The sequence below is a fragment of the Perognathus longimembris genome, chromosome 25, assembly GCF_023159225.1.
Source record: "Perognathus longimembris pacificus isolate PPM17 chromosome 25, ASM2315922v1, whole genome shotgun sequence".
In the NCBI taxonomy this organism is placed as follows: Eukaryota; Metazoa; Chordata; class Mammalia; order Rodentia; family Heteromyidae; genus Perognathus; species Perognathus longimembris.
In genome coordinates, this window is record NC_063185.1 from 13,438,331 (window position 1) to 13,461,573 (window position 23,243).

The window sequence follows — 23,243 nt, forward strand, 5'->3', positions numbered from 1 at the left end:
AACAGAGGAACTGGGCTGTATGGATAAACCTCCTACCTCTTCCTTGTACACAAAAGGATCATCTCCAAGGGAGAAGCATGGTTTAGTTTGGACTTTTGCTTCCTTGGTAAAAGAGTAATAGAGTAGGACTCCAAGCAATCACTCCTTAATCATCTCCTTAAAATACAAGCTTTACATTATAAATGCAAGCAATACTTCCAATAAAAAACTTTATCAAGCCCGGGGTTGATGGCTCATGACTGTAATCCTAGCTACATGGGAGGACTGAGACCTGGAAGATTGAAGTCAAAGGCAGCCTGAGCAAAAAAAAGTTCACTGGAGTGTATCTCCTCAATAACCAGCAAAAAGCATGGCTCAAATGGATGAGTGCCAGCCCAGCAAGAACAAGACGCACACTTCAAACTCTAGTACTAAAAAAAAAAAAAAAAAAGAAAAGACAACAAAAAACCTAGAGTAGTTCTGAGTAAATTTTGAAACATTTTGAGGAAACTTTTGCACATTGTTTAAGGGCCTACTTCATTTTTTCAAATCTTATCATTTAGTAACTACACTAATCATATTTAATTCCAGGAAAGGTGAAGGGAATGGAGTTGGAGCCTAAATAACAGAATTTCAGCGTCTACTCACATCCATCTTATTTCATTTAAAATACAACTCAGAGATACACCTACCTGCCTTTTACTTTCTTAGAATAACTTGCTTTTCACCTATCTGTGGAGGAATTATTAGTTTTTTTCCCACTAAATTTCAAGTACCCATGAAATAAAGTTTAAAAAAACTAAACAATTTAAAATAGCAGACAATGTTTAATGTAAAAAAGTATCGAAGGAAGACTAGGTATGTCACAGAAGAGACAAATTAGGATTCGACAAATCTTTTCAAATGATTAATAAGAGTCTGTTAGAATATTCTCATTCTCAGGCTTAAAAGCAATCTAAGCCCTCAAGAAGTTTGAGGGGCTGGGGACATGGCCTAGTGGCAAGAGCACTTGCCTCGTATACATGAGGCCCTGGGTTCAATTCCCCAGCACCACATATACAGAAAATGGCCAGACGTGGCGCTGTGGCTCAAGTGGCAGAGTGCTAGCCTTGAGCAAAAAGAAGCCAGGGACAGTGCTCAGGCCCTGAGTCCAAGCCCCAGGACTGGCCAAAAAAAAAAAAAAAAAAAAAAAGAAGTTTACTTGGTAAATACTCTATAAATTATTAATTGGCTTTATAATATTTTATTGATCTTAAGAACAACCATGTTGGTAAGAATTTAAAGTACTATTGTGTTTCCTGTATTATATATAGCGCTATTTTGAGTTTTTGCCTTTTTTCTTTTTTGCCAGTCCTGGATCTTGAACTCTGGGGTTGGGTGCTGTCTCTAAGCACCTTTGTGCTCGAGTCGAGCACTTAACCACTTGAAACATAGCTCAATTTTTAGCTTTTGGTGGTTAATTGGAAATAATAGTCTCAGACTTTTCTTCCTTGGCTAGCTTTAAACCCTGATCCTCAGATCTCAGTCTCCGGAATAGCTAGGATTATAGGCATAAGCCTTTTAATTTTTATGTCCATTTTAAACAGGTTACTCTGTCATAAAAGTAATCAGTTGTATTTATGCCTACTAATAAATTTTCTAGGTGAGCTTAGTTTTGTCATCAAAACAAACATTTAACCTATCAATTACAAAAGGTTAACACTAGTAAAATGTAAAGGTTCAAGTCACATTTATGTTTTGTGTATTTATAAAACCAACCTTGTCCCTTAAGCTGTCAATCTTAAACCATTCCAATAGTTTGACTCCCACATCCAGAGGACTTTTAAGAAATGTTCTGTAAGTTAACAGAAAATCTTCTATATAAGTTGGGTCCACAATGGAATGTTCTTCTATCAAATGCATGATGAGACGCTCAGGTGTTGCCTAAAAATCCAAGGATTTAGAAAATAAACAGTTCAGGATTCAAATAACTCTTGATTATTCCTCTTTAGTAACCCCTTTAATAAATCCCCAAAGTAGAGTTTCATCTTTAACCCATTACCACCGGGAGAAAGTAGTTTCTCTAAGCTGTAATTCAGCAGCACCCCGAGGTCTAGAGTGAGAACAAGAAGAGCAGTAAGTCCCCCCAGCAACCAATGACATTTCACTCATTTATCTCTTCTGTGGGTTGTGACTACCATCTCTGCAACAATGGGAGCATGTACTGCTTGTCCAAGACAAAGATGGAAGAAACAAGAGTTAAACAAAAAGGACGACAGGAAAAGAAAAAGGGAGGCAAGGAATTAAGCAAGGAAGCACTCCCAAATTGAATCTACCTCAAATTCTCTTCTGCCCCAGGTTGTAGAAATAATATACCGAATTGAATAATATACCAACTCAACACAGCTAGTTTTACAGTTGCTACTTCCTTAAATAGACATTTCCTCTTCTATGGTTCCCCTAGCCTCAGCACCATCTTGGAGGGAAGCAGAAGTCCTGTAGATAGTGGTTTGTTTTGTTGTTGTTGTTTTTTGGTGCTAGGGCTTCAACTCAGGGCTTGAGATCTGTCCCTGAGCTTTTTTACTCAAGGCTATAGTGGCTCTACCACTTGAGCCACAGCTTTACTTCCTACTTTTTGGAAGTTCACTGGAGATAATAAGCTCAGCTTTGAACCATGATGCTCAGATCTCAGCCTCCTGAGTAGCTATGATTACAGGCATGAATCACTGGTATCCAGGTACTGTAGATAGTTTTTTTCCATTCAGAGTTTAAAATATATGTCTGTTCCCAATAATAAAACAAGTATTTCTTACTGCTTCTGTATGAGCTCCTGAACCAATTTAATAATTAGCCATCACAGCTTACTAGATAGGAAGCTTTTTATGTGTGTCAGTGATCCAAAACATTAAGCCTAAGAGTATCAAATTGCTTTATTATTCAGGCCAATCACGATTTAAGGTAATCTAAATCTTCTTAGGGCATATGTAGCTAAGTTGGGGATGAGAACTGATGAACATTAAAGACAGGTCATCATTCTGCCTGGGTAAACCACTTGTGCAGGACTCCCAAAGAGACTGGGCTATACATTTAAAACTTTAAAGATGAGTCCCATGTTTGTGCAGAGGCACATATTCACAGGCAAACAGGAAGGGTGGGTGTTTGGACAAAGGGTACAGAGATGGTAGGCAAGAGATGACTGGCATGGTTATATCTGCATGGTAGAGTCTGGTTACAATGAGCAAATAAGTACAAAGTACATCAAGAAGTATTGCTGGGCTGGGAATATGGCCTAGTGGCAAGAGAGCTTGCCTCATATACATGAAGCCCTGGGTTCGATTCTCCAGCACCACATATCTAGAAAACGGCCAGAAGAGGCGCTGTGGCTCAAGTGGCAGAGTGCTAGCCTTGAGTAAAAAGGAAGCCAGGGACAGTGCTCAGGCTCTGAGTCCAAGCCCCAGGACTGGCCAAAAAAAAAAAAAAAAAAAAAAGAAAAAAAAGAAGTACTGCTGATGGCAGTATTAAACATGGAAAAACGTCAGAGAAAACCCTATAGTATAGTACTAGAACTGGAAGGGAATAACCATAACATTATGGTGGCTTAATGTATACAGACAAAGTTATAGATATGTGCACATCAGGCATAGCGGGGCCAACCGGTATGCTGCAGATATCACAGACGTGTGTGTGTGTAGTAAATATGCACACAGTTCCTAGCTACATCTGAGGAGAGGCTCCAACAATGCTGTCTCAGTTGCAATAAATGTAGTTAATATGCAGATCTTGTTTCACAAATGTTATCATTTACTTTGGAAATATGAGCTCTGTGGAGAAATGGATATAGAATTGTTTATAGAGACTTATTATCTGCCAGGTAAGAACAGTTTAGGCAGGAGTAGTCAATGGCTGTAAGAACTAGTAGGTAGAGGTTTGTACCCAGTTGTTGTTACCCATAAACCTATAGCTGTGGATAAAATATTTATATCATTTCAGAACATTTCTCCCCTAGTCATCAATTACAAAGGGTCAAATGATGACTTCACAGTGAAGAAACTTGGCAGAGACAACATTGACTGCATAGGAAGGTTATTTTTGCCAGTGGTAGTAAAAGTCAACAATTTGTACACCCTAGTGGGAAGAACACATCATTCTTTCTGCAGAATTCCTTTCAGGAAAGCATGACTTGACTTTGGCCATGATGAAACTGATAGGACTAAGTAAAGTCACCTACTACAAGACACAAGTTCTGTACTCTTCAAGCCTACTGAGGAAAAACATAACAGAAAAATTAAGCAACTCAAGTAGATTAGTGTGACATGATAACTAAATAAACTATGGTCCTAGATGAGATCATGAACCAGAAATGAAAAAGTGGCACTGATAAGATCACTGGTGAAAATCTAACTGGGTCTCTGGGCAATATTATAGTTGTGTTTACTTACTAACTTGAAAGATTCTGTTATGCTCATGTAGGAGGTGTTCTAGTTTTAGGAAATGTATATAGAATATGTAGGTGTGATAAGGCAGTATATTTGCAGACTGTTCTCAATTGGTTCAAAACCACCATATAAGCAAATGCAATGAAATACTGAAAAGCAGGAAAATCTGACCCAGAGAACTCTCTGTATTGTTCTTAAACCTTCTATAAAAAAGTAAGAGTTCCTTCCAAAAGACAAAATGAGCTGCAAGGTGAAACTCCTTGAGCTTGTGGCTCACATCTATAATCTTAGTTACTCAGAAGGCTGAGATCTAAGGATAAAGATTTGAAGCCAGGAAAAAGCCAAAAGTGGAGGTGTGGTTGAGCACCAGTTGTGAGGAAAAAAACTCAAGGAAGAAGAGGCCTTGAGTTCAAGCCTCAGTACAGCACACACTCACAAAAATACAGTGAAAAAAAAAAGTTTTAGATTAAAAAATAACTACTAAAAACAAAGCTTAACACATAACAGTTTAGGGAGAGTTCTGAGGAAGCATCTTAACTCCTAAGGAAGAAAAGCTATGACAGGAGACCCACATCATCTCTGTTTTTTGTTATACTGTTTGCAATGAATAATGACACATTTATTTTATAATCAAGACTAGCTCAAAAAGAGAATCAGTTATGTATTAATTTCTTCTCTTCTGACTATAATAGCTCTATTTTACATTCAGATGTTTTCAAAGAGACGAAGAGAAAGACAAGAAATAGACACTGGGACTCAGAGGAGAGAAACTGCATAGGGATCCACGTTCAGACTCTATAATTATGTGGAGGTTCTCGATTTACTTCATTCAGCCCTAACATTACTGCCTTTTATTTTCACTTTCAATTAAGAAAATTAAGTTCAGTGTTAGTTGACACCTGCTTCAATGGTATAAGGATTCACCAAGCCTGGCATTTTTATATCAGTCTCCTTATGTCCGTGTCTCTGTGGCTAGTCTTTGAATTTTTTCCCCTAAATATGGTTTCCTATTTTCTGTTGGAATCAACTTGCTATCAATGGATAAAATGTATTTGATAAGGAAAACTCTAATCAATATATCCTAAAATAATACTCCATGTATATAGATATTAAATGTCAATATATCGTTTTGTAAAGATGAGAGAAAAAAGAGCTTAGAAAAAGGCAAAGGAGCCAAAGTATTTATTTAAGTTACAGTATGCTAATATTGCATTATTTAAGTTGCTCCAAGTCTTTTTAAAAAAGTGTATATTAATAGTACAAGGGAGTTATAAATACCATATTTAACTCAGGCATCTACCAGGGTTGGGTCAGACCTTCTATTAACCTTCTACTCCTTTCTCCCCACCCTTACTTTAAACAATCTTTCTGACACAACATGACAACTCTGAGGAGAGTTGATGAGTGCCTAGAAAAATAAGTTAAAGACACCCACCTTGATGACAATGTGTCCTTTCCTGGTTCCACTTCTGTCTAGCTCACGGTGTTCATGCACCATAACAATTTCTCCCTCTTCTTCAACTTTATGGGTATTTTTCTCCACATGATTTAAAATGCGCCAATAATCCTGCTGAGCTATGCAGACAAACTGTCCAAGAACAATATGGGGACAATTAAGGAACCTATAGTACAAAAATATGTCACTGCGCACCAAGGCAGAGCACAAAGGCAAGAAATCAAGTGGCATCAGTTCTTCTTTTAATTCCTTCAATCTTTAATCCAAAACTCAAGGCAAGACAATTTACACACAAAGAGACTTAAGAAGTCAAATTCAACTGAATTTTAGTCTTTTGAAAGGAGAAGTGAACATACACTTCTCTCAAAATAGACACTATGCAAAGAAAACACGAAGCAGGACTAAGTCAGAAAAAAACTTGGAAGTTCCTATTTCTTTCCTTTTTCAAAACTAAAGATTCTGAGCTCATTCATATCAGAGTTCCAAAATTCAAACTAGCATTTATTTGATACACACTTAAAACTTCAGTTTGCTTAATTCCACAAATCTTGAACAGACATAAAATCTAGTTTGGTTTGTTAATTATAATCTACTGAAACTCCTAATTCCCAAGTAATTTTCTGTTCTGAAGTCAAAAAAGGTTCTGCCATTTTAAGTCTATCTGATCAAAGAAAGCAGCTTACCTGACAGTCATCTACTTTAGTCCTGACGATTCCATGCATGTACTGCTTATCCAGAGTGGGAGTAATTCCAAAACTATTTCCCATAAAGAGATTTTCAACTTTTCCATCTGGATGACTGATTTCTATAGTGCCGTTTAAAATAACATACCAAGAGTCAAGCTATAGGGGGAAAAAGTTGTAAGAATCTCTTTTATATGTTAACTTTGAACCAGAATATAGCAAAATGTACAACGTGCATAATTTTAAAAAAAGACCTGATTATAGGGGCTGGGAATGTGGCCTAGTGGTAGAGTGCTTCCCTAGCATGCATGAAGCCCGGGGTTCAAATCCTCAGTACAGTATACACAGAAAAAGCCAGAAGTGGCACTGTGGCTAAAGTGGTTAGAGTGCCAGCCTTGAGCAAAAGCAGCTCGGGGACAGTGCCCAGGCCCTGAGTTCAAGCCCCAAGATTGGCAAAAACAAAAAGACCTGATTATATTATTAAGTAATTAGTCACTAACATTGTATGTCTTATCTCTGCACACCATTATAGTTTATTCCTTTTAGTCACCAAAGGAAATCAAGGACTTGCATAACTGATCAAAGACTCTGAGGAAAAACGATATATATTTTTTGTTCTATAATAATTTTGTTAGGCTGGGCACTGGTGGTGAAGTGCCAGACTTTGAAGTCAGGCCCCACTTTACCACGTGAACCTGAGATAAGCAGGCCCTGTGAGCAGACCCAGGATAAGCCCATTAGGGCCCAGTCGGTCTAGAACTCTAACCGCTGGGAATGCTTAACTCTGACCACCCCTGGGGTGCCTCGAACCCTGAGCCAATCAGATTTGTACCTGTGTCCTAATCTTGCTTGCTTGAACACCTGGTTGTTGTAACTTTGTTTTTGCCTTTATAAGCCCTGTGTAATCGCAGCTCGAGGCTCCCTCCTAACCTCTGCTGTGTCGGTAGGACGAGGCCCGAGTTGCAGCTCGCTTAAATAAAGCCTTGCCTTGCTTTTGCATTTCGGAATGTCTGAGTCTCGGTGGTCTTCTTGGTGGTGGTTTCGCGACTTGGCACAACAGTGGCTCATGCCTATAAATACTAGATACTAAGGAAGCTGAGATCTAGGGACTGTAGTTCAAAGCAAGCTCAGGCAGAAAAGTCCATGGGACTCTTACCTCTAATTAACTACTAAAAAAGCTAGAAGTGGTAGAGCATTAGCCTTGGGCAAAAAAGAAGCTCAGAGACAGCACGCAAGCCCTAAGTTCAAGCGCCAGAACCAGTAATAGACAATTTGTTAGTTCTTTTTGTTGTATGTTAGTATGCTCATTGGTTTTTATCATAAACATACTGAACTGAACATGTTTTGCCATAACTCTCTAAGTTTCACATTATGTCCTTAGGAAAACTTGTAAGTAGATCAAAAGGTTAGAGAATGAATACTTTAGTTCCATATTAAGGATTTCTAAATGACTCCAGAAATGCCATACTAATTTATACTCCCACTAGTAAATAAGTGTTCACTAACTGACAGCTCAGCATTAATCCTTACTAATTTTGTTTTTTGTTTTTGACAGTACTAGGGCTTTAACTCAGGGCCTGAACTGTCCCTGAACTTCTTTCTGTTCAAGGTTAGCACTCTACCACTTGAGCTACAGTGCCACTTTTAGCCTTTTCTGTTTATGTGTCACTGAGGAATTGAACCCAGAGGCTTCATGCATGCTAGGCAAGCACTCTACCACTAAGCCACATTCCCAGCCCTAATCTTTACTAATTTTACAATAAAAATATTCAACCACTTCCTAATAGCCTAATACTTTCAACCCCATAAAGGTCTTTTCCGATCCATAAACTACCACCTGAGCTATTTTAAACACAACTGCCAGATCCACTAGGAGGCACCAGAAACAATATACTACCTTCCTTTTTAAAGAAAAAAATTATGCTATATAAAGTGAGGAAAAGGATGAGAAATAAGTGCTAAACATTTGGGGGGGGGAGGGGCTGGGCTTGGTGCTCCAACTCTTGGGTTTGGGCGCTGTCCCTGAGCTCCTTTGCTCTAGGCTAGCCCTGGGCTGGCTTTGAACAATGATCCTCAGATCTCAGCCTTCTGAGAAGCAAGGATTACAGGCGTGATCACCAGTACCAGGCCTACTAAAAATTTTAAAAATCAACAATATAAATGCAATAGAATGACAATTACTGTTTAAAAAGTCTCATAACTTGAGAAATAAAAAACAAGGTTGGTTTAATGTGCTCCATAAGGCACACTGCTAGGAAATAACTACCTCAAATGTGGTATGCATTTAAAATAGTTTAAAACACAAAAGTGTTTTATACAAGCTCATGATAATTTAATTCTGCTAAAAGTAAACCAGTGAATAGTTAGTATTGATCACCAATAACCTATGATGTTTATTTGCTAACTTACCTCTTGCCCATCTTCAAGAATAACAGCTCCAGCTTGCTCCACCACTTCGAAAATCATCACTGAACACAGCTCTCTCCTCACAGACATGGTCATGTTTGCAAAAGCAGGGAGCTGGTGCATGAACTCAAGTAATTGCTCTATGGAAAAGTAGAAATTCTAGAATGAAGACCATCAAAGAGGGCACCTTACACATACAACAAAATTCATAATTCTGCACTTTCTAATGAACTTATGAATTTATGCTGCAAAAGAAACCAAGACACAATTACTATTATGTAAAAAAAATCAGTTTTAGCATACACAGACTCATAGACACACAGACATAGGAATATCGGAAAGCAACAGAATTCACAGTCCTTGGAGAAAATCTGGAAACTACATGGGCTCAGACAATGCTTGGAGAGTGGTTTCAGAAGCCACTGTGCAGTGGTTTAGGGAAGCTCTTTAATAGATTAATGAAAGGGTGCTTTTTATCATTATTTATTCCTTGTGCTGGTTCTGGGGCTTGAATTCTGGGCCTGGCTGCTATCCCTAAGCTTTTGTGCTCAAGGCTGGTGCTCTACTACTTGAGCCACAGCTCCACTTCCAGTTTTGTTGGTAGTTAAATGGAGATAAGAGTCTCACAAACAGCCTCTTGAGTAGCTAGAATCACAGGTGTGAGCCACTAATGCTTGCTACAAAGGGGTCTTTTCTAATCTTACTCTGCATTTAGTTTTTCATTTTTCTGACATTATTAATAAATGTCAAGTTATTAAATTAGGGACTAGCAAATGTGAATCCAAGCTCAAGATCTATCAAATCAACTTCATAACTGTATTTAATATTTATTAGTTAAGGAACACAGATTCCTTAATCCATTCACTGGTACAGATACATGAGTAATAATGATAAACACTACAACTTTTATAAAACCTGTGAAAATAGGTAGTACATAATAATTGATCATCTAAACTGCTCTTTTCTGTTGGGAATTGCGAGGCATGCCTACAAGACGCAAGAGGATCACATGTTCCAGGCTAGCTTGGACTATATAGACACTGTCTCAGAAAGAAAAAATCAGATGGGAGGGAGAAAAAAATTATCTTTAGCATTCAGTTTTCCAATCAAAATATACTAACTAGTTCTGTAATAAACTACACGAGACTATAACACAAAATTTTAGATAGGGGCTGGGAATATGGCCTAGTGGTAAGAATGCTTGTCTGGTATACATGAAGCCCTGGGTTCGATTCCTCAGCACCACATTATATAGAAAATGGCCAGAAGTGGCACTGTGGCTCAAGTGGCAGAGTGCTAGCCTTGAGCAAAAAGAAGTCAGGGACAGTGCTCAGGCCCTGAATTCAAGCCTCAGGACTGACAAAAAAAAGAAAACTACAAATGTTGTTTGGAAAAAATCTTCAAAATCAATCATATACACTGAACATAGTTGTGCTAGTTTTTTTTTTTTTGGGGGGGGGGGGGCAGGTGGGCAGTCCTGGGCCTTTGACTCGGCCTGAGCACTAGGCCATATTCCCAGCCAGTTGTGCTAGGTTTTAAATAGTATCTTATGGAGCCAGGCACCAGTGGCTTACCCTGTAATTCTAGCTACTGAGGAAGCTAAGACATGAAAGATCATGGTTTCAGGCCAACCTAGGCAGAAAAGTCCATGAGACTCCAGCTCCAATTAACCTACAAAAAAATAGACTGAAAGCATGGCTCAAGCGGTAAAGGATCAACTGTGAGCAAAAAAGCTAAGCAAGAACATGAGGTTTTGAGTTCAAGCCTCAGTACCAATGCATAATAATAAAATAATAAAAAATACCTTATAGACATGAAAGAGATAAGCCTCAGCTCTATTCTCTCTTGGATTAATTGCTTTTCTTGGGGGGGAGTGGGGTTCTACTGCCATGCTGTAAGTAGTAAGCAGGCTATGGAGAAACCCAACTGGTGATGACTGAGGACCTTTACTGAGCCATCAGAGCTGCTGCTATCTTGGACATAGATCCTTCAACTTGACCCAGTTAAAACTCAGATGACTGCAGCCCCATGGGCATTCTGACTATGGCCTCATTAGGATACTGAGCCAGAGGTACCCAGCTATGATGTACTTTATCTCCTGACTCACAAAAGCTATGAAATAAACAAATGCATGTTAGTTCATGTCACTGAGTATTTCTGTATAATTTGTTAAGTAGCAATAGGTAACTACATAGTTTTGGCAGATTCTTAAGTGAACCGGCATATTATCTTACCAATGTCATCATCAGTTTTATCTGCAGGTTCTTTCTCAAGACATTCTCGAACAAGATCTCTCCCCTGCAATGGATCTGTTTGGTCAATCTCTTCCTCCTCCTCTTCTTCATCCTCAGAATCAACAGGTCCCTCTGGAAGACGTGTTAAATCTACATCTCCTACTTCACTCTCTGTAGCCTACAGAAAGAAATCTCAATCACCTATTATGTCACATAAAAACATTCGTTGTGGGCTGGGAATGCGGCCTAGTGGCAAGAGTGCTTGCCTCCTACACATGAAGCTCTCAGTTCAATTCCCCAGCACCACATATATGGAAAACGGCCAGGAGGGGCGCTGTGGCTCAGGTGGCAGAGTGCTGGCCTTGAGCGGGAAGAAGCCAGGGATGGTGCTCAGGCCCTGAGTCCAAGGCCCAGGACTGGCCAAAAAAAAACACAAAAAACAACAAAAACAAAAAAACAAAAAGCATTCGTTGTATGTCACAGTCTGGAATTAACAAAAACGACCTTGCTTACTGAGTACTGTAAAGATTAGGCAACAATGAATGATTCATTATGAAAATAATAAACTATGCTGGGTGCTGGTGGTTCAACACTTGCAATCTTAGCTAATCAGAAGGCTAAGATCAGAGAGTCACAGTTTAAAGTCAGATTGGACAGAAAACTACATGAGACATGAAAGAAAAAAAATGTTTACTTATACAAGGTCTCTCTCTGTCCCAAATACAGGCTTTTCTTTCCACAGTGTGATAAATACCTAAGTGATAAATATGAGCCAGTAAATATAAAAATTCCAGTAGACTTGAATACTAAATGTTAAAATACCCCAACAAGGCTGGGAACAAAGTTGTACTTTCTCAACACTACAAAGCATTCTAAGAACTGGAAATGGAGCTGTGCCCCCAGTAAAGTGCTAGCCTTCACCAACAACGGCAAAAAAGCAAAGGGACAGCACACAGGCCTTGAGTTCAAGTATGTGAGTTTATGTGGCTCTACCACCTTCAGCTCCGCTTCTGGTTTTCTGGTGGTTAACTGGAGATAAGAATCACAGATTTTCCTGCCTGAACTGACTTCAAAGCTTGATCCTCAGATCTTAGTCTCCTGAGTAGCTAGGATTACAGGTGTGAGCCACCAACATCCAGTGAAAACAAAACTCTTAAAGTAGCTTATTAGATAGTATTTCTAATTATTATACTCATAACTGAAATGAGTATTAAAGCTGTTAGAGAAAAATACTGAGTTAACGTACAGGAACTCTAAGGTGTTCAAATGTAAGTATCATGGGGACCGCTGAACCTTCTTCCAACTATTTTGTCTTGTCTCCTGATTTTAACATTTACAATTTCATCTGTTCAGAAGAGGCTCTACCTTCTTTTGGAGACTTCTCATCTTCAACTAAGGCAGAAAGGGAGCTAAAGGTAGAAAGGGGAGCTAAACTAGAACCTCCTTTCCTTTCCGGCCACTGATGTGGAAGGCAATCAGAGGAGAGAAGAGAACCCATAGCTCCATAAAAATCTCTATCTGTGGTGGGAGAGAACAGAACAAATAGCAAGAGATGCGGCAAGAACAGGAGAGGAAGAAGTGATAAGGTTAAGAGACAGAAAGGCATAGCAACAAAGCAATATAAAGCATGCAGGAACAGAAACAAAAGGTATATGATGCGTAGCAAAAGGCATCTGTGACAGAGTATCACAGAAAAAGAGGGAGGAAAACCACAAAAGCCACAGGGAGCCAAGGACCAGAAAGAGACAGACAGGGGCAGAGCGGCACCAGCAAGCATTAAGATTCCCTGCAGCCAGAGCTGCTTCTGCTTTCTCTGTGAGCTGATAAATTATCCCTCTGGCTTTTGTTAATTCAAGTTACGGCTCTGATATCAGCAACTGAGAGAGTCCTGTTTTGCTTTATGAGTATGATTTGAACTTCCTTTACATTTCTACACAGCTTTAAGTAGTACCTGGTTAACAATCAAGACTAAATACCCAACTTGGGAGCTCTAAAATTAAGACAGGAAGGCTTTCATCAGTCTGCTGTAGTCTGGATGTCTGTTTCACCTTATATTTTCTTTCTTGTTTTTGTTTCCTCTTTCCTCCTGAGGTGCTGTAGGCGAACAACCAGTATCATGCACATGCTAAGCTAGTACTCTGTCCTGAGATACAACAAGCTCCCTAAAATTCTTAACCCCCAAGGCATCAGGTAAGGCTGGCCCCGCAGGAGGGGATTAGGTCATGAAGAAAGTAACTAGGTCATGAGAACTCTTATGAGTGGGGCATTAGTCCATTCATAAATGAGGCGAGAGGGAGCTTATTCATTCTTGCTACCACAAAAGGACAGTTAAATGGGACCACCAGTGGTACAGGTAGCAAATCTACTGATACCTTGATCTTGGACTCTGCCGTTTGCAAAACTTTAAATAAACTTCTACTTTTTAAAAGCTACACATTGTGATAGTAGCCCTAAAATAGGGTCATATGGAAAGGCAATCCTAGCTCTTATAAAGAAAAAAGGAATAAATCTCAGAGACAAAGTCTAGAGTAAACCGGAATAAAGGACAATACAAACAAACCAAACTCAAGAGAGGAAAAAAGCCAAAGTGCTACAGTTTTAACTCCAGAGACTCACGCTTACTGGACAGGTACTATACTACTGAATCATGCCCTTTGTGTTTACTGTTTTTGAGATAAAGGGTCTTGCTGCCTTCCTAGGTACATGTCTGGACCAGGACCTATTTTTGGCTTCCTATCCAAGCTTGGATAGAAGGCATGCATCAGCACACCCAACTTCTTTCCACTGAGATGGAGTCTCATGGACTCTTGTGCCCCAGCAATCCTGGAACTGCAACCCTCCAGATTTCAGCTTCCACACAGCTAGGGTGAGAGGTGCACATTGCTACAACCAACTGAGGAGACGTGTCACAGACATTTTCTTCCTGGACGGGTCTCAAATTCAAATCCTTCTAACCCTTAGCTGACTAGTGCCCAGCCTCCAAAACTTATTAATGGAAATTTTAGGGACTAGTATAAAAACATCAAGAATGGCACAAAATATACAAGTTAAAATAGATTCCATATTCTGTGCTCATTCGGCAGTACATATACCACAACTGGAATCATACAGAGACAGTTACAATGGCTCTTGCGCAAGAATGACAAGCAAATTTGTGAATTGTTCTGTATTTTAATTAAAAAAATTATACTCCATATTCATTAAGATAGAGTATGCAGCAAGCTGAGTCCTGGTCTTCCAACTGCTTCATCTTAGGCTACAGTAGGCCCTCAGAAAGACTGATAACTGAAGGGGGAGGGAAGCGTATTGGTAGATAAGTATTAACCCTATATATTTCTTTCACTCCTGTCCTATGTGTAAGTGTGATTATGTGTAAATATAATTTAGTGAGGCAATCAGTATGAGGTGATTTTCTGATGAGCTGGTCTTCCCCAAATAAAGAGGATATCCTCTTTCTATCTGCCTCTAGATATAAAAGGAACAACAAGGAGAGGAACCACAAGTTAGGATTAAGGGTCATATAAACTTATAAAACTGTTTTAAACTTAGGGTACATAAGCTGGGTGCCAGTGGCTCACACCTGTAATCCTAGCTACTCAGGAGACTGAGATCTGAGGATCTCGGTTCAAAGCTAGCCCAGGCAGGAAAGTCCCTGAGACTCTTATCTCCAATTAACCACCAGAAAACTGGAAGTGGCTCTGTGGCTCAAAGTAGTAGAGCTGAAGAGCTCAGGGGCAGTGCCCAGGCCCAGAGTTCAAGCCCTATGACCAACAAAAAAGTAAAAATACAAAAATTTAGGACACGTATAAAACCAGAACCCTACATTTTCAATGTTTCACTATGCTTGACACAACAGAAGAATTATTAGTAGGACACAAACTCTGATGTTCATAAATTTACTCTGATGATACCAAATGCCAAGTTTATGAAAGTCATGAAAAAAGAAAACTCCACAGTGGATAAGTAGTATGGCTACAGAAAAATTGCTGTGGGGTTCCTATGGGGGAAAGAAAAAACAACTTCATTTTTTGCTGGAAAAGTACATGGGTGACAAATTTCAAGTTTCATTAAGGTGAAGCAATTGGGAGAGGTACAGGACTATATACAGGCTAGGACAAAGCACATGTGCTGAAAGAAGAGCATGTTCATTTGCCATGGAGCAGATCCTACAGTGTAAGTAGGGGAACACATTGCAGATTGTGGAGAGAGGTGAAAGGCTTTAAACTTGCACCAAAGAGCACTAATTAGGTAATGGTGATACTGAATCTGTTTAAACAGAGGATTGATTAAAGCCCCAACATTCTTGCAACTTATTTCAAGTGAGTTTTAAGAAATGGTAATTTAAAAAGGCTAACAGAGTTTGACTAGGATCAAGATAGAATATTTTTAAAAGACAGGTAGAAGAGAACATTTTGTGGGGGGCAAGGCTAGCTGAGGTAACAAAAGGTCACGCCAGTAGAGATGTGGCACCTGAGTTCTGGCAGGACCTATAGTCAGGAAATCATGCTGCCACATGGGAGTTTTAGGAATCTGTTTCTATCGAATATACAAACTAAAAGCAAGGTGCTGGGTGAATGCATGCCGTGGGCTACTTAAGAATGAGTTAATGAAGACCAATGCTTTTGTTTAAGAGTCAGTATTTCACATTTTCCAGCTCTTAGACAAGACTGATAGAAAGAAAAAGGAATCTAGAAAGAAGCAAGCCCTATTCTCTTGAGTACTCTTGGAAGATGCATTAAAATATTCCATCCAAGAACATCCTAACACCTTAATGCACACTTTCAACTACATCTTAAGATAATCTAATTAAACACAGTCACACTGAAAGCATTACTAGCATTTTTTTCTGACTGTGGTAAGTGATTTCAGGTTTCTTTGAGCTCTATTAGAAATGATTTTCTTGGCAGTACTAGGGTTGGAAGAGGGCAGTGCACTTGCTAGGTAGGTGCTTTATCATTTGAGCCACATTTCTTTTTGCTTTGGCTATTTTTCAGATAGGGTCTCACAATTTTCTACTTTTTGCCCAGGCTAGCTACAAAAGATGATCCTCCTGATCTCTGCCTCTCAAGTAGGACGACAGGTGAACACCATCACTGTGTGGCTTTTTTTTTATTGAAGTGAGGTCCCTTATTTCCCCAAGTCTGCCTCCAATGGTGAATCTGATCTCTACCTTCTGAGTAGCTGAGATTACAAGTATGAGGCACCATGCCTTTGCTTCTAAACTACAAAAAACAAAAACATAGGTAATATATGTATAGGCAGACTACAATAGTTTTAAGTACTTTTCTTGCCAAGAATTACTATTAAAACATCGACCTCTCTTCTAAATCTCCAAAAATATAATAATGATTTTATAATTTGAAATGGCTTTGCTTATACTATTACAGGCTCATATCTGAACTATCTCCAATACTGAAATACACATAATCAGAAAACTCAAGCATTATTTATGTTGGATTAGATAGCATCAATGAAGCTGTAACTACAGGGTGCATTCAGCTTTTACAGGTACTGCTTAACGTAGCCTGAGGGCAAGGAAATACCAAGGATTTAGTACTAACCTTTAACTCTTCCCTCATGTTTGTCCTGAGGATCTGGTTGGAAAGAAGCCCTCAGTGATACTGCATAATATATCCACAAATAAGGTAGATCTTAAGACGCTCTGCATTTTGATGTCAGCATTTCCACAATTTTCTCCTTTGACCTCTGGCTTCCTATTTTGGTTCCAGAATTTACAGTATTTCTATACTTTTTATCTGTTCCTGTAAATTCGCTACCTTACCTTACTGGTTAATTAATATACTTTAATACCTGATTTTAAGAAAAACTACATGGTTTCCATTATGATCTTCTGGAAAGGGCAAAAGTGTAAAGTTAGAAAAACTAGTTAGAAATGTTCTACATCTGATGTAGGCTATAACTAAACATGGTAAATTTTATTATAAATAAACTATATGCAGTTAAAGCACATACAAAAAAATTAATGATTTAGCGGGCAGAACTTAGCTTGGTGATGTGACGACGGAGGGAAAGGTGTTTTCAGGTGTCTGGTTATGGTATGTGTCTTTTTCAGTACTCTATAATATGCAGGATAGCTAGAAAGACACCTACCATTCTGCAATAAAAGACCTCCAACCAACACTAGCATGTGTACTCCAGCGCCAGTCTCAAGATGGCCAACTAGTAAGTAGGCTATCTATAGATACTCATGTAAATGAGGTGCTTGAGAGACTCCTATAGCATCTTTGCAGCCATATACACTCTATTGTCTAGTTCACAGTAAAGCATTCTATAAGATACTTCATTAAGGGTGGGATAGAATATGTTAACCTCAACAGTCACAGGCATAGTAAGTGACCTTACAGCCACTGCCATGTAGAACACAAAGTTAAAAGATTCATGGAAATGGCGCTGTGGCTCAAGTGGTAGAGTGCTAGCCTTGAGCTGAGGAGCTCAGGGCCAATGGCCAGGCCCAGAGTTCAAGCCCCACGACTTACCAAAAAAAATTAACTCATAATACTAAAACACTGATAATACAGTCATTCATCCTTTAGTTATTTTATTAAAAGTGATTTGTTAAGCCAGGTATTGGTGGCTCACGGCTGTCATCCTAGCTAATCGGAAGACTGATATCTGAGGATCACGGTCTAAAGCCATTCTGGGCAGGAAAGTCCGTGAGACTCTCATCTCCAGCTAACCACTCAAAAAAAAAAAAAAAAAAAAAAGCTGCAGGTGGAGCTGTGGCTCAGGTGGGACAGTGCCTGGCATTAAAAAAAGTGATTTGTTATATACTTATAATCTATGACAAAAAGAAACCACTGGGATCCAGGACATAACACATCACAAACATGGCATTGCACCTAAATTAGGCATCACAGAAATGCAACACTATACTGGCTGCAAAGTAATTTTGGTTCCATTTCATCAGGATTGTGTGAGGATTCTCTCAGTGTATGGCTGTTTCCAGAGCCCTCTTTCTATTACAAACCATCTCAGAAAATCTCATTCAGTTTCAACTGTTTCTACTAGGTTTTGAAAAATGGATATGTTTATAAATATATTTCTTGATTTTGTATTCAATCCGTGTCACAAAACCTTTACCATACAAAACCACCTTAATTTTTCTTCGTAATTTCTACTTACAGAAGATTTTTAACAATTAAAATAAAAACCAGACCTTTTGTAAGTTTAAGCTAAGTTGTTTCAAAAAACATTTTTAAACCAAAGCAATCATTCTGTATTAATATAGATGCACATGGACAAAAGAAACACATACACACATACACATACACGGACTAAACTGAATCTTCAAAAGATAGATCTTCTCTTAAATATTAAACAATGTCTAACGCATACTTTCCCAAAGAACTTATGTTTGAATTTAGCAACCTAATTAAAAGATAAGGCTAAAGCATAAGCACAGGACATTTGCAAAACTTTAAAAAGCTGTTTGTACAGCACACCATCTAAGGTATATTACCTGATAGATATCAGACAAACTGCTGCTCCCAGAGTCACTGGCAATGCTACAACCAGACTGACTAGAGGACACGTGAGTCACCTGTGGGTGAGGGTTGTCTGTGAGGTGCATCTTGGTAAGGTCAGCTGGAAGCTGAAGAAGAAAAATAACCTGTGTTATTCTAAATGTTAAACTGTATCTTTAAAATAGTTCTTCATATAGTGTAAAATTTGCAGCATATTTTTGTTCTATGTACCTTACTGTCCAGAAAGGGTTAGAAATCCTTTTTGGCCTAAACTTCTCATTTTTAGAGAGAAAAATCTCTTGAAATAATTAAGAGCCCAGTAGCACTCTCTGTAACTACTAGACATTCCTAACAGTAGTAAGCTCATGGAATAATTTTCTAGAGGCTGCCATTACTAATAGTATTTCAGAAGAACCTGGCTCCTCTTTTTTCCAAAAAAAAGTATCAGCCGCTTTCATGGTATAGAGTAGAAAAATCTTTTGTTCTCTTCTCTCCCCTGTCTTCTTCCTAACTCTCATCTCTCTCTTTCTCCACTTCCCCATTTATACAAAATGGTAAGACTAAGACCAGATAAAATAACAATGCCTGGGATTAAAGCATAACACCTGTCAGGAAAACTAATTGCATTCAAGATTCCAACAATTGTTAGTCATCTTTACATTATTTTACTTTGTAGTCAGCAACTGAGGAATTTATTAGTGATTAAAATGACTTAATGTCTGTACTAGATGTAGAGAAACACAACATATACAAGGAAATGACTTTACCTCTTCAGCCTTAATATGATAGCACTCATCACAAATGCAGACTGCATGACATATTTCATACCATAAAATAGGTATCTCATAAAATAGTGTTACAGAAGGGAAGAGAAGAAATCAGTTAAAAAGAAACCCTGAAGAAACCACCGCAACTCATAGTAATGAATATTTTCATAGGAGATATGTTTTTTTTCCAAATAATTTCTCTTCAACTTTCTATTCAGGATATGAAGTACCGCCCATTCAATTTTTTTTTTTTTTTTTGGCTAGTCCTGGGGCTTGGACTCAGGGCCTGAGCACTGTCCCCGGCCTCTTCTTGCTCAAGGCTAGCACTCTGCCACTTGAGCCACAGCGCCACTTATGGCCATTTTCTGTATATGTGGTGCTGGGGAATTGAACCCAGGGCCCCATGCATATGAGGCAAGCACTCTTGCCACTAGGCCATATCCCCGGCCCCCGCCCATTCAATTTTTAAAGCAGTGTTCCTTCCTCACCAAACACATGCAGTATAAATCAGATATGTTGTAAAAGAAGATAGTCAAGGCTGTATTCTAGTAATACAAGAATATAATTATAGAAAATGCACATAGAGAAATTACACAGTGCACCATTATTCTCACATGTGAAAGCTAGATCTAAAATGCTAACATGCAAGATACATAGGCAGAGCTCTATGCATATACCCACAAACTCACGAAAGGATGGTATACTTAGAGAAGGAATCTAAAGATGGAACACCTCTCAATAACCAAAATAAATATCAAGAAGTGGAAATATGTTTTGGAGGGGAGGGCAAAGAGGAGCACATGACTGGAGGAGGAGTGAACAAATGCAGTCATTGTAGCCAAAGTACATTACATAAAAAATGAAGTACATAATTTGACGGTAGAAATGGGAGGGGGAAATGAGAGAGAACAATAGGAGGGATGACAGTGACTCATTGATCAAGAAACATTGTACTTATAACCTAACTTATGGATTACCTCTTTGTACAAATGAAGAATTACACTGCACTGACCACAAAAACAAATGTATTAATTATCTGACTTATGAAATTGTAACCCCTCCGTATAATGCCTTAACAACAATAAAACTGTATTTTAAAAAGTTACACAGTGGGGCTGGGGATATGGCCAAGTGGCAAGAGTGCTCGCCTCATATACATGAAGCCCTGGGTTCAATTCCCCAGCACCACATATACAGAAAACAGCCAGAAGGGGCACTGTGGCTCAAGTGGCAAAATGCTAGCCTTGAGCAAAAAGAAGCCAGGGACAGTGCTCAGGCCCTGAGTCCAAGCCCCAGGACTGGCAAAAAAAAAAAAAAAAAAAAAAAAAAAAGTTACACAGTGAATGTCCCCTGTTAATGATGAGTTAGGTACCACTAAAATAAAGAGAAAACACTTTTGAGAGCCATTGGCAGAAGGGACAAATAATCAATGGTAAGCTTCAGTGGAAAAAGTATTTTTCAACTGTGACCCTGGAGAATGAATTACACTCTAAGAGTGTGACCTAAAAGCAAACTGATACTGATTTTACTATCATCAAAGTTATACAGGATTACAAGTGTTTCTAGTCAACTGCTTAAGCAAATATAAATCCTGAGACAAGGGGTACAGAAGATGCAGTGAAAAAATGATGTCTGATGTCAGGTGCTGGTGGCTCACACCTGTAATCACTACAACAACAACAACAACAACAAAAAAGCCAGAAGTAGAGATGTAGCTTAAGTAGAGGGACTTAAAGCTCAGAGACAGCACCCAAGCCAAGTTCAAGGCCCAGGATGGGAGGGGGGGGAATGACATTTGAACCCCCCAAAAGAAGAGAGATTATTTAAAAACACAGAAATGGAGCTAATTCAGTGGCTCATGCCTATAATCCCAGCTACTTGGGAAGGAGATGGTGGTGAGAAGATGAAAATGGAATGGGTCCTGCTTTCAAGAAGGTCAGTAAAGGCTGGGGATATGGCCTAGTGGCAAGAGTGCTTGCCTCGTATACATGAGGACCTGGGTTCAATACCCCAGCACCACATATACAGAAAATGGCCAGAAGTGGCGCTGTGGCTCAAGTGGCAGAGTGCTAGCCTTGAGCAAAAACGAAGCCAGGGACAGTGCTCAGGCCCTGAGTCCAAGCCCCAGGACTAGCCAAAAAAAAAAAAAAAAAAAGAAGTTCAGTGAAGAGTGAAGGCAGATTTAAAAGTAAACACCACCCATTTCTACCTACATCATGGAGAAACCTTGGAACACTTCATTTGGTTTTCCCTCATCCTCTCTGAGATGGGAATGATGATAGCAACTGTAGTCAGCAGGTGATGTTCCTTATACTTAAGTGCACGTGTGAACGGCAGCAAATACATTTTATATGACTTATTTGCAAAGGCAAGAAGGATTTTTGCTTTAAGCTAAAAGCTTGAATTCAGACAATATGTAAGATACAATCTACTGTAGGCTGTGGATAAATATAGAGGGAAAAAGAGGCATAGAAAAGAGGCTAGGATGTGATTACAAATTCAAGCAAGGCATCTTGCATTCCGCTCCCAGAGGCTACTATAGATTTCTGGGAAGTATAGCGGCACTTCTGAGATTTTATTGCAGCAATAATGGACTCCCCTATTTTAAGTGTTGAACCCATCAGCTGGGTGCCAGTTTGAACACGCCTATAATCCTAGCTATCCAGGAGGCTAAGATCTGAGGATCATGGTTTAAAGCCAGCCCAGGCAGAACAGTCTCCAATTAACCAGCAAAAGACTGGAAGCAGAATGTAGCTGAAGTGGCAAAGTACCAGCCTTGAGCAGAAAAAAGCAAAAAAGCTTGAGGACCTGAGTTCAAGTCCTAGTACTAAAATAGAGAGAGAGAGAAAAACAATTTCTCCTTGCTTCTCTCCCTCCCTCTTCCATTCTCCCTGTGCCCCCTCCTTCCTCTCTTGGTTCTTTGTGGTACAAGAATTTGAACTCAGGGCGTCACACTCACTCGGCTTGTTCTGCCTCTTGAGCCAGACCTACAGGACTGTTTTTTGCCTTTTTTATTTCAAAATAAAGCCTTATGGGACTGCTTAGGCCAGCTTCAAACCAAGATACATGGGCCTTAGCCTCCTGAGAAACTAGAATTACAGGTGTGAATCACCAGCATCTTTTCTGTGTTCCATTGCACTCTTTTGAATGTGGAACCACAAACTCTGTGATCTCCAAATATATGTACTGCCAAAGGCTTGCAATATGGTTGCCTACTCTGCATACAATGTTTGCTTGTTACGTATTTATAGGATAAATTAATATATCTGCTTTCTGAACACTGTCATTGCTGCTCAAGTTTCCATGGATATCTGAACAGATGAAATTTCAACTCAGGCACATTCTGTATTTCACACAGAGTGACATTTCATAAACTGTATACCTTAGAACACTATTCCAGGAGATAAAAATGCTGAAAAATGATTAAAATTTAAACAAGGATTCCATGAATAAGTTAGAATGCAATGCTATTCGTTATGCCCCTCCTCCTACCAGTGCCTTACAAAAATATATACTACTTTTTTTTTCATGGAAGGTTCACCAAGTCCCACATTGAAGGAAACTACTCCATGTATCAGTCTCTAAATTTATTTGTCTCCAATATTCTTAATATGTTACCAGTATAACAAATAATCCTGTATGTCCAACCAAGAAGTGCTCACAAGGCAATCAGTGCAAAGTCAAGCTACGGCTGTGAGGAATGCGTCTGACTTAGAAGTGGTATGTACACGTGTGTATGTATATCTACTTCAATCTATATCAGCACAAAGAACATAAAAGCACTCTAAAAATACGAAACACGTACCATGAGTTAAAAAT

General features: G+C 39.0%; 1 protein-coding gene, 1 long non-coding RNA gene and 1 other non-coding gene across 4 annotated transcripts in view; 2 read left to right on the forward strand and 1 right to left on the reverse strand.

Annotated features, from left to right (window-relative positions):
- The window catches only part of Rapgef6 (Rap guanine nucleotide exchange factor 6), a 137,801-nt gene that overhangs the window by 49,058 nt on the left and 65,500 nt on the right, over positions 1 to 23,243 (reverse strand). For both annotated transcript variants that reach the window (XM_048334011.1, XM_048334012.1), the window contains 6 exons: positions 18,654 to 18,785; positions 11,174 to 11,351; positions 8,943 to 9,079; positions 6,534 to 6,692; positions 5,830 to 5,982; positions 1,738 to 1,902 (listed from right to left, as the gene is read on the reverse strand). In XM_048334011.1, coding sequence (XP_048189968.1) covers positions 1,738 to 1,902; positions 5,830 to 5,982; positions 6,534 to 6,692; positions 8,943 to 9,079; positions 11,174 to 11,351; positions 18,654 to 18,785 — 924 coding nt within the window. The remainder of the gene's footprint in view (positions 1 to 1,737; positions 1,903 to 5,829; positions 5,983 to 6,533; positions 6,693 to 8,942; positions 9,080 to 11,173; positions 11,352 to 18,653; positions 18,786 to 23,243) is intronic.
- On the forward strand, positions 2,354 to 23,184 carry LOC125341890. Its single transcript, XR_007209101.1, has 3 exons — positions 2,354 to 2,367; positions 14,814 to 14,821; positions 22,540 to 23,184. It is a non-coding gene; the product is annotated as an uncharacterized LOC125341890 (long non-coding RNA).
- On the forward strand, positions 14,242 to 14,347 carry LOC125342257. Its single transcript, XR_007209193.1, has one exon. It is a non-coding gene; the product is annotated as a U6 spliceosomal RNA (small nuclear RNA).